The 12228-nt window shown below is 39.5% G+C and overlaps 1 protein-coding gene across 6 annotated transcripts in view; it reads right to left on the bottom strand.

The window, feature by feature from the left end:
* Positions 1-618: 618 nt before the first annotated feature.
* fancm (FA complementation group M) overlaps positions 619-12228 on the bottom strand; it is a 29560-nt gene continuing 17950 nt past the window's right edge. Inside the window, exons 12-23 of one of the 6 annotated variants that reach the window (XM_028974794.1) lie at positions 11595-11749; positions 11241-11396; positions 6543-8247; positions 5978-6063; positions 5393-5464; positions 5177-5284; positions 4890-5052; positions 4613-4719; positions 3676-4212; positions 2206-2551; positions 1649-1940; positions 619-1375 (exon numbers count right to left, since the gene is read on the bottom strand). In XM_028974794.1, the coding sequence (XP_028830627.1) occupies positions 1246-1375; positions 1649-1940; positions 2206-2551; positions 3676-4212; positions 4613-4719; positions 4890-5052; positions 5177-5284; positions 5393-5464; positions 5978-6063; positions 6543-8247; positions 11241-11396; positions 11595-11749 (3857 nt within the window). In that variant the 3' untranslated portion in view covers positions 619-1245. Of the gene's footprint in view, positions 1376-1648; positions 1941-2205; positions 2552-3675; positions 4213-4612; positions 4720-4889; positions 5053-5176; positions 5285-5392; positions 5465-5977; positions 6064-6542; positions 8248-11240; positions 11397-11594; positions 11750-12228 lie in introns of those variants that run through there. The other 5 variants (XM_028974802.1, XM_028974809.1, XR_003749294.1 and 2 more) reach the window with 5 other exon arrangements.

Here is a 12228-nt window from a genome sequence, read left to right as displayed (position 1 = left end):
CAGCCTTTACAGACAGAAAAAACTGTATTTACTATGACATAAGATGTTAAACATTCTCAGTTACACTCATCAAATCTGAAGGTTGCTTCATCTTATTTTCATCTCATGCAGAAACATGTTTAGAACTTGTGTTCTGCTGCAGCGAGCTGGCGCCCCACCCTGGGTGGGTCCTCACCCTGCACCCAATGTTCCAGGATTGGAACACTGGGTCCACCAGTTATAGATAATGAGAACTTGTGAACGGATTAATGTGATGATTCTTATGCATTGGCTAATAACAGGACATAATCAGCATTATGGAGTAGTAAAGGAAAAAGGGGATATGAGATGGTTTTAGTCAGATGATATAAGTTCAACATGTCTGAAAGATTATGTTATGCTTATCTAACATGATTGAGTAATAATTGTATTATTCATTATCTTTTCTATTAAGGTCAAAGAAAAGTGGTTAGGAAAGGGAAATGTGGACATGCAATTCTATAGCAACCGTGATTTCTGTTATCAGGAAGACCTTGAACCAACCAGGAGGGGACTGGCATAAACTGAAGATAGCAGACCCTGGCTCAGTAACTGGGAAAACAGCAATGACTAGGCGTAAAACCATTCAATTAGAAAAATATTTTTTTATTATTCTGAGACGTCTGTACAATGTCTCAAAAGTCAACAATATTTTTTTTTTTTTTAAAAACTGAAAAATTTGCATGACTAGCCATTTCAATTTAACAGCATTTTCAATTGTTGACTGAGCTGTCTCTTTTGAGGTAACTGAGAAAAGATAAAGTGCTAGATCAAATGAGGTCAAACAGGAGGAGTGCAGATAATCCATTCTTCAATTTTTAATCCAAAAGTGTGTTCACCATAATAAGATCTTACCTTTTTTGGGCCAGAGGCTGAAAACTCACTAAACATCATAATAATCTATTCTGGGGGAACAAATTACATAATTTAGTTAGGACAATTACTTCCAAATGCCACAGCTGCTTAATGTGTCTCAAAATGTCACTATTAAGCAAAAGCCACTATAACTTAATTATCTTAAGTGAATTATTTCAGATCTTGTTCATTCCTGAGTCCTGATACAGAGGAATTGTTTGTAGCATAATACGTATTCTGTATATAGCATTTTGGACAATAGGAAATTATGCTTTGGAAACTGGGAAAACACTTTTAATGTGTTTGCTGAGGAGAGAAATATTTCCCATAGCCATGAGCATTGGGGAGAAAAACACAATGGTTGGTAAGCATTTAGGGGACAGTCCTCTTGGGGGCACTGGTGCTCATGAGAGAAGAATCGCAGGAGTATCGCAAACAGCGGTAGATCTCCTCTGCTCGGGAGCGACTCACACATGCACCTGCCTGCAAGGAGTCAAGTGAACTGAAAAAGAAAGAAATGAGAAAGATGGATTTGGAAAAACATGAAATTAAAAGTCTCAAGAAACTATATTAACACACTGTATAAATTAATACATAACTGTATTACAATTCATATGCTATTATAACTGATAATAGGTAAATAAGTGGTACTATATATATACACACGCACACACAAAGAGCAAGAGTACTAAATACAAAATAAAATGTCATTGGGTCACTGAATAATTAACTAATGAATTCCCTCATATATTATTATAAGGAAATCAGAAGCTACCTATTAATGACCTGGGCCACAGAACGGAAGTTGTGGCACATGTTGAGGGCCGTAATGAAGCTGACGCATGGAAGAGTTAGGTAGAACTGCAGTGCCTGGGCCCGCTGTCCTTTGACCTCTAATGGGACTCCAATGGCCTGACCTTTTCTCTGCTCCACACGGGCCAGTTCAGCTAAAAGCGCAGCAGTGTCCTCAGGCCCCCTGCTAACCAGGAGTCGGACACCTGCCCTGACCAGGCAGCTCACTGTGTTGTCATAGTAACGGGTCCGTTGGAAGGGTCGAGAGGTCTCACCTGTAAGCAGCAAATATAATTGAACTGAATCATACAGATTATTTACAAGGCTTAGTTAAAATTCTGATTACTGTGAAATATACAATTACTTTCTTAAAAAGAAATGAATATAATCAAATTCTTTAGAAACAATTTAGTTTTATTGCCATAAAAACCACTTACAGCCGTAAAATACAAAGCCGTTAAAATTCTCACTACAAGCTTTATCACATAATTCCAGAAACTCAAGGAACATTATATGCACTCAGTCATCTGAAAAACTCACCGGGTCTCGTTCGGTCAGCCTCCAGAATGAGGCAGACCCTCTCAAAAAGGCTCTGAAGGCTCTGCATCCTGTCCTGCAAACGTTTTCGGTTGTGAGTGCTGCCGATGTCCGACTGCGTCTGCCACTCCACTGCCATGCGGTTGCTGACAATGAAGTCACAGCCATCCAGTGAGCAGACATGAGCCACCACACCCTGCCGAAGCCGCAGAGCTGAAATCACCTCTGGTCCACTGGCAATACAGCGGCTGTCCACCAGAACAGACAAATGGCCAGCGGGGGAGGAAGGCTTGAGTGATGTTTGGAGAGCAGTGGACCCCTGCTGAATGGATAAATCTGGACAGTTGGTCTGAGAATCAAGACAGACAGAAATATGTAAAGCTAGGATCTATGTTTTTATTACTACAAGTTGTGTTTATGAACGTCAGACAAAAATTGGAAGAAAAAAAAATCGCAAAATCTTGTTTCTTAATTTAAATATGAATTAAAGCATAGAAATAAGTTGATTTATATACAGTACAGGGCAAAAGTTTGGACACACCTTCTCATTCAATGTGTTTTCTTTATTTTCATGACCATTTACATTGGTAGATTCTCACTGAAGGCATCAACACTATGAATGAACACATGTGGAGTTATGTACTTAACAAAAAGTGGAGATCTGGCCTCCACAGTCACCGGACCTGAACACCGTCGAGATGGACTGCAGAGTGAAGGCAAAGGGGTCAACAAGTGCTAAACACATCTGGGAACTCCTTCAAGACTGTTGGAAAACCGTTTCAGGTGACGACCTCTTGAAGCTCATCGAGAGAATGCCAAGAGTGTACAAAGCAGTAATCAGAGCAAAGGGCGGCTAGTTTGAAGAAACTAGAATATAAAACATGTTTACAGTTATTTCACCTTTTTTTGTTAAGTACATAACTCCACATGTGTTCATTCATAGTTTTGATGCCTTCAGTGAGAATTTACATTTACCAATGTAAATGGTCATGAAAATAAAGAAAACACATTGAATGAGAAGGTGTGTCCAAACTTTTGGCCTGTACTGTATATGTATATCCCTTTATTTCCTGCTGGTTAGGTAATATGGTGACCCTTAGTTCTCAAACTGGTGGTATTCTGCAATTTCTGCAATTCTGTATTTAAATACGGTGTAGTTAATATTCTTAAAATCTTAATCATACTCATATTAGCAATAAAACGTCCTGTGCAAACCCGGCCTATACAGTGATTGTGGTACTACTATAGGTGCAGGTCTCCTGGATATTTTTGACTATGTCCATTGGATGAGACAGGACTTTGATGACAGGTCATCAAAGTAGTGTTCACTAAGGAATTGTAGTGGCTAATCCTAAAAGCATGGAAGGGTCATTTTATCCACACCCCCAAGTCTAGATAGCAGGTAGATTTTTGTTAATGCTGCCATTAAGCAGTGGGTCTGATGGATTATAGATTAACTTGTGCGTGCTGTACCTGTGATCTGGTATTTGGGACAGGGTTGGAGGGTGTTTTGTGAAAGTCTAGTTCCTCTGAGAGAAGAGCCTGGTTTTTTAATCTCTGCTGATCTCTCTCCTCCTGGGCATTCAGACTGGGCTTCAGTACATTAGAAGGAACACTTCCCAGTTTGAAAGACAGTACAGACTGGGGGGGCTTAAACTCTGGTAGCTTCTGTTCTGTCAAAGTCATACTGGGGGCTGGCATCCTCTCAGCATTTGCACTCTTCATCTCCCCCACATCTTCCTCACTGGAATCATCCACTCGTTTTATCCGCGAGCGTTTAATTTTCCGGGTGTCTGCAGGGCAGGGTTCTTTTTGCTGATTCAATGTCCTCGCCACTCGAAGGTGTGCCTTTCGTCTGGTTGGGTAGTTCCTTCGCCCATCCACGTAGGAGTCCTCAGGGATGGCCTCTACTGCCTCTTCCACCTCCTCCTCACTGCTATTCAGCTCCTCCACATCACTGCCATGCACCACAAAGCTGTCCTCTGCATACGTCTCATCCAGCTCCGGTACCTACAGGAACAAGCAGCCTCAGATCACTCATCTGGACAGCTTGTAAGAATAAGCCTGTGCACATTATAAACATACTCATCATCAACTGAAGTATTATACAATAGGTATAAGTATACTAGTCAAAAATTGCTTTCTGATCAGACTTAATCAAGCAATATCTGAAATCATCAGTTGCCGTTGTATATATTTTGTAAATAAAATAGACATAACACATTTGTAGCTGCATAATTAGGCATTTATAATAAACATAAACGAACATTATTGTCCCATCACCCCGCCCCCACACTGTTTATTCAATGACTGCAAATACAGATAATAAGATATATGAAAGCAATTCGAAAGTTCACTATGATGTAGGTTATCCTAAACAGAAAATAAAAGTATGGAAGTTCTAGCCAACCTGAGAGAAAATGTCCATATTGTTGATGGGCTTGTACACCATTTTGAATTTGTTGGCAAGGGCTGGGCTTCTGACAGACTTCAGATAAAAGCAATGCATCTCTGAGTCTAAGAAAACGAAATTCACAATCAGAAAAAAAAAAGTAAACTCCCAACTAACTTATGCCATTTTCCAGTGCGTTTATAATGTTAAGTTCAAATTCAAAATTTTAACACCACTTCTGTTTTACTGTTCAACTCCATAGTGGAAACCATGCTCAATATGAAGAACTTTGTACCATTGAGACCCTGTGATAGCTGGGTGTTGTCCACCACAAATCCTTCCAGTGACACATTCTGCCCCTCATCATCTTCTTCATCAGATGAAACCATCTCCCCCTCCTCAGATATCTCTGCCTCCTCGTCAAGGAACTGATGTGCCACAGCACGGCCTGCTGCCCTCTGAACAGAGCAAATGAAAAATCAGTTCCAGAAAACTGGACATTGCCTAGAGGCTTGATAATAATGTGTAGCATAGTAAAGCCCTTTTAAAGGTAAAACAGAAAATGAATCTGTGTCATGTCACCTTTGATGGCTGAGGAGCATTACTGTGTTTGCAAGGTGTGGGGGATTTGAATCTCGTAGTGCTCTTGAAATCATCATCTGAGATAGCAGACTCTTCACTTTCCTCTGACTGTGAGCATAAAGGTATTGTACATATAATGATGTTATGTATAATATTATATATAATGTGAGGACTTTGGATTCTTTGTGCATTGTCCAATGCATTTACAAGTCTTACCACATTAAGTGCAGCCACACGCTTTCTGGTTACTTGGACAGGTGAATCAACGTCACTGAGTAGCTTTGACTGCTGGGTAAGAAAGAATAATCTCTCAGTAGCTGAATAGAGAGCAGGAAGCTAACTCTACAGGTGACAGTGGCAAGGGGAAAAAAAACCCACAGACATAATAAGGTTTCTTTTGCTATGAGGGACATTATGGATGAGACCTAGCAACTGTGTAGCAGTACGTAAGATTACAAAGTCTCAGGTTCAAACCCCACTTACTACCATTGTGTCACTATGGAAGACACTTGACCCTAGGTTGCTCCAGGGTGACTGTCCCTGTAAATACTGATTATAAGTTGCACTTGAGGAGGGCGTCTTGTAAATGCTGTAAATGCTTTTTTTTTTTTCCATGTAAATGATTTTTCTCTCATTTTTCACTCATCATTTTTATTTAAATCACTAATAAAACAAAAAAGCTGATAAAAGTCTATTTAATACGTGCAGCTGAAAGTAAAAACTGAATGGGCTTTGGCTTAAAGAATAAAATACCCTTTTCAATCACAGGTAAAAGCAGTGTGTTAGAGGCTTACGACACACCTCTGGGGAAGCTAGGGGGTTAGGTTTGCCCTGGTGACCTCGTTTATGCACAACAAGCTCATCGTCACTGTCACTGTCCACACAGTCTGGAATGGAAACACAGATACCAAAAATAAACTGTTAAAAGCTGGAGGTGACTCATTAAAAATTTCTGTAATGTGCAATTAAAAAGGTCATGAACGTTCCATGAGCTTTACTGTTTGCATAAATAGGAACAAGAAAATGAGAAAACTCATTCTTGTCCATGGACTACAACACAGTATGACAAAGCATTTTCTGAAGAATTCTTTTCTACACACAAAAATGTAATTGTTTGTGCAAAACATTTGGACTGATTCACTCCTTAAAATAATACAGGACATTTATAAACCAGACAGAAAAATGGTTGTTTGTACAGACAGACTAATTTTGAACCATGGCTAATATTTTAAAGGGTAAACCATTCATGTTTTTCCCCCAACTGATATGCTTCAGGGAGAATTGGCACAATGTGAGTTAAGTGTATATATGAGCCATGAACAGGCAAAAATTTTTGAGGATCTAAAGGAAAAGATTAAATCCAAACCTGGATGCGAAGAATCCTGATGGTTTACTGATGGAGACTGAAGCAAACTCTTGAAAGCAGACTCCTGGCCCCCTTTTGTCAGATCAGCTTTGAAATTACAATTTCTGGATGAGAACTCCAGACCTCTTGGCGATGTTTGCATAAAGGAAATCTCAGAAACTTTCCTCTGGTTCTCAGTGATTATAGGTGAAAAGTTATCTTTAACCATCAATGTGGACAAACCTACTTTCTCCTTCACAACAGACTTGGGTGTGGACATATTTCCAGGTGCAGTGACGGGCTTATTAAGTTTTAGTGGAGCCACTGATGATAGATCGCCCATGTTATCTTTTCCAGGCTCAGAAGAAACAGGAGGGGAAAACGTGGCATTTTTTTTCTCCACAATAACTTCCTGTTCATCCTCTGAGCTGTCAGGAGAATATCCAAGGTCAAAATTTACAGAGAAGAAGTCCTGTGAGAAGTTGAACGTATTCTGGTCATGTGATCCAAGAGATGCAACACTAGCATCTTTGTTTGTTTTGTGTTGAGCACTTACATCTTGACATGCTGTGATGTTTGTACAAAGATCATTGTGTTTGAACTTCATAAAACCAATGTCACTAACATCTGAGACATTTCTGTCTGGGGTATGGATGCCTGGCAAAGAGATTTGGAGGAAAGCTTCATCGTCTCCAAATAAGTCAACACTTTCATCTAGATTTGCACACAGATTTTGACCTTTGGTCCCTCCCTGTTCCAAAGATTGATGAGTTTGTGGGTCCTCCTCCATAACCGTTTGAAGGTCACCACCATACTCAAATACCTCATCCCAGGTTGGGCTGCTCATCCCATCACATTTTTCCTCCTCTACTACCTTACTAGATAATCGCTGTGGGGGTTGAGGGTTGTCATCCTGGTTGGGTGAATTACAATTTTCAATTTTCATTCCAAAGGAAGACTCCATTAATTCCTCATCATCCTCACCCCCATTAAGGCAGAAACTGATCGGCAATTGATCACCTTCATCCACAGGATATGAAGAAGGGGTCTTCTCCAATGTTGGTGTTGTTTTATGCATGTGTATTGGATCATGTGTTAAGCAATCCAGATCATCCTTTAGGGGTGGAGACATAGACAGAAGTTGTTTGACATTTTCTAAAATCATCAAAGCAGAAGAAGACGGTCTACATGACTGCACTGACTTATCACTATTACTGAATTTGGGTAAGTAGAACATATCTTCAAATTCTAAACACTGCTCTTGTAGATGAGGATCACACCCAGTGTTGGATTTTAAGTTAATGCTTGGAACCTTGATATTACCAACAACCAAAGTTTTGGACACATGTTCCTTGTGTGAGAGTGGCTCCACTGCGTTATTTTCTTCTTCAGAGTTGTGAGGTATGTGGTCAATGTCCATATCTACCACTGGGTTGTCAAGGAAGGGGCAAGTCTCATTTTGGCCCGGGCGTTCATTTGGTTTATATTTGTCATTAATGTCTGCCTCTGATAGATTGTTAACTTTCATTAAACCCGTCTCTACAGTTTGTTCCCCCAGCACACCCAAACTATAGTATTGATGAGACATCTTTCTGAAAGACTTTGAACAGAGCTTGGTCTCTCTTTCCCTTTTGTCAGGTCTTCCTAATTGTCTCTCTGTCTTGATGCAGACAACATCTTCTTTGTGCAAATGGGGCATCAGGTCAGCCTCATAACTGCAGTGGCCCTGTTGGAGAAGCAACTGCTAGGTCAGTATCTGATGGGACAAGGACAAAGCTCTTATTCAGATTTTCTTTTTTAAAAAATATGAACAAAACATTGTTTCAAATTTGATTAGTGTGCTTTTCCTAGTGGTGACCAGCAACAGCACATTAGGGAAGAAGCTCTATAACATAGGTTCAGCACAGAGTAATCTGATTTTCTGAACAGTGTTCTACTAGGAAAACCATAGGTCCCAAATGGTTGAAAAAGGCTTCATAGAATTCAAATTCCCTGATGGTAATGACTCTTTTCAGCAAATATCTTCACAAGAGACTTCTATCACATTAAATAGGTTGTAACTGTTTTGCTCAAATATTTATTTTATTTATGGCCACTTATAGTAAGACGAACGTAACATATTTTCCTTATGCGCAAGGAGGTCTGAAGCAGCATGATCTCATTGCACTCACCTCCCTCTGCAAATGAGCAAAGAGGCAAAAGCACAAATACAAGCCCCTCAGCCCTATGAATTATTTTTTTATTTTTCATTATATTACCGCAGTGGTACAAGTGAGCTATGCAAGTTAAATGTTTCCTTCACTCATTTTACAAGAGAGCAGAATACATTGGAGACAACACTCTTGTCAGAGACCAAACCAGTGATCCTCCATTCCCTTCCCCTCTAGTCGGAACACACCACAGCCTGGCCTACTTACAGTGTCCTGAGGGTTATATAACCATTCTGAGAAAGATTACATAAGAAGTGGAAGAGCTGAGGGATTACATAAAGCGTGGAAGAGACAGTTTACCCTGTGACTGTCACAAAGGCAGGGGAAAAACAAAACATTAAAAAAAGAAGAACACTAAAACATATTTGATTGCACATAAACGGTAAAGTCCCCTTTTCCCTTTACCATCCTTTCACACAATCTCCCATTTGCTATTTATTAAATTGGGCCACCAGGTATTGACAAAATGTTTCCAAAAAAAAAAAAAAAGATTCGAAAGTTAAGGCCATGTAATCCAAAGTACTATAAAGAGGTAACTGATTTGTGGGCAAAAATGCAGTTAAATAACAATAACCAGAGTATTAATACCAGAATCAATACTGGTTCATTTATCTAATGAGTTCAAGGAGAGGGCCAGGGAAAAATCCCAGATGGGTCCCCTGCAACCTGTGAAAAAGCACTTTATTATCTACTGCTACTGGAGCCTCATAGCACAAATCTTACTTTTAAAGATAATAAATGATCAAAAATCTGTAAGGAATGCAAACTGAGAATGAAATGGGCCTTCACTCTTAGCAAAGGGTGAATGGGTTCCTCTACCCGTAGATTCCACAAGAAATGCCTCCAGGAGCCAAACAGAATTAGTTTCTAAGAAGAGGTATGTGGCTCTAGCCTGGATTTTCTACACTGGCTCCACTCTAGATTTATTTGGGAAGCCGCTTCAATACATTAAAGTTCTGACCCTCACACAATACCAAACACAGCAGCCCTTTCCTCATTAACAGTCTAATCTTTAACCCAAATCTGGGATTTGGCTGTTTTTCAGCCCTTATCAGGGTAAAAGAAACCACGTTGACATTTAGGCATATGTTAGGTAAGGGGCTAATGAAAGAAGACCAGATATATTTGCCACAGAAATTCTGGGAACTGATTATGATCTCCCTGAACAGGGTTATGAAGTTCTCTCCAATAAAGGAGCCCTGCTTGACGTGTGTGAAAATGGTGGTCTGTGTAAAAGGCATGTACGATTTTCTTAGGGCACTACAAAGGAAAATTACCTGTAGCCAGTGGCTGAGCCAGCACAAGCAACATAGGGCTGTTTCCATGACAACAAGAAGCCATTATATGGGCTGTGTGAGAATATTATGACACTAAAAACCTTACAAATATTTGTATTGTTAAGTCACTACATGCACAAAAGTAAACAAAAAAAAAACAACCTTTTTTTCATTCAAATAAAAAGTCAGGCTTACTTATTGTAAGATAAGATATTGCAAGATATTGTATAAGCAGAATAACAGAAACTCATCATGAAAGTGACCATGTAAAGTAACAGAGTGGAGTCACAGGAATTTGCAGTGGGCCGTTTCATCATGTTTACACAGTGCTGTTGTTGTTCACCACTAAAATCTCAACAAATGTACATTCTTATGCATTATGTGTACACAATTTGTCCAAAAGCAAAATAATGCAACCAGATATTTAAGAAAGAATAAGACCTTTCATATATAGACATCCAAATGCACAAGCAGATGTAATTTCTCATTACCATCAAACATAATCAGGACCATTTGTGGCTCTGCATTTCCTGTAACAAATGTTGTACTGTACTGTGCAAGTGCTGCTTGAAACAGTAAACATTAATCTTCTTTAGAAAATATGAGAACTTTGGCTCCCCCTTCTCAGAAGCGGCTACTGTGTAATAGGGGCTCAAGCTACTGTTACATTTGTTTTACACAAACCAGGTCAGTAGTTGTCGTTTGATGATTGACATGAAACCCATACAGACGAAATGATTTGTCATTTTCCACACAACTGAGAAGTGTTTTAATGAATCAGTTACTGCTACGTTATTAATAAGTTGTTCAAATTCTCATCTGGAAATTTGTTTAAAATAGGCTAAGGGTTATTACTGGAATGAAATATTTCCAATATTTCCAGATGGAAACAACACATATTGGTGTTATATATGGATAAGATAGACTGGAAATTAATAGAGGCTACAAGGTCAGTCACATCCAAATTATTTTGATGCAAACAACTGTGTTATGTGTCTGTCTAAGGAAATGTTCACTTAGGGACTGAATACAATAAACTGACCTGTTTGTACATAATGTGTTTGTACCATTTTCCTTTATAACTGAACATCTATGAACAGTCCTGAACTGAGTCAGTTCTGCCCTTTAACCTGCTGATGGTTACATCAGAGGCACACTTGACTGCACCTAATGTGTTGATTACAGCCTGCATTACGCGAGTGTGTGAAGTATGCTGCCCGTTCCCTGCTCACCTCTTCGTGTCTCATTCTGTCAGTGAGATCCATGACGGAAACAAAGTGGCGACAGCGGTCAGAGTGATCTACTTGGTGAGTGGGGAGCAGTCGGTTCTGCCAGTGCCTCCATTCCCAAAGAGAGAGCTCCATCTGGGGATTCTCCACAAACCTTTCCTACAAGAAAACAAAGAACTAAAGTGTGCATAGGCAATGTATATTAAATAGAATAGATGCTTGAATATTACTGTGTGATACAATGTGAAAAACTGTATTAGTGTACGTAAGACTGTATACAAAAAGGTTGACGACAGTGGGCAGAGATAGGAACAGGAACAGGAACAAATGTATAAAGAGATTTTGTTATGCTCATACCTGATTAGTGTCATCTGTGGGTAAAGACAGAAAGCTAGAGACAGGGAGAGTAGGGTGAGCCTCGGCTTCGGTCAGCTTCATAGAGGATGACCAGATAGATAGTTCCTCTGGAGTCAGAAAACCATCATCCTTCATGGTGCCCTTGGGATTTCTAACTACATTAACAGAGAAGAACAAACTACTCTCGAGACATGTTTTTTTAATTGTTCATTTTTTTTTCATGGTCTGCTTTGCATAACTGGAAACATGTTAAAAAAGAAAAAAGTAAAAGTATGGTCTTTTGAGGAGATTAACCATCCTCCCAGTCATTTTAATGCCATACCACTGACACCTCTGACTTGTTCAGAGCTAATGGATGGTCAGTAATCCATAATTAATCTGAAAAAAGGCTCAAGATTGTTCGCTCAAGATTTCAATGAACAGAACAGCTCTTTGATGTCAGACTTGACGCGTTCCTCCTGTCATAGTTACAGGGTTTTGTTACAACTCATTTGTGAAAAACGTCAGTGGTATTTTTAAGAGTGTTATGCCAAATTGATCTGGCAAGAGGAGCAGCAATAAACTCACATCTGCAAAAAGGGATTGCAAATAAATGAAAGTGGTTTCCTGTGGGACCAAACAGCTAGATCAAAAA

This window comes from Denticeps clupeoides, chromosome 1 (assembly GCF_900700375.1).
Source record: "Denticeps clupeoides chromosome 1, fDenClu1.1, whole genome shotgun sequence".
Classification (NCBI taxonomy): Eukaryota; Metazoa; Chordata; class Actinopteri; order Clupeiformes; family Denticipitidae; genus Denticeps; species Denticeps clupeoides.
This window is presented reverse-complemented; position numbering and strand designations above follow the sequence as displayed.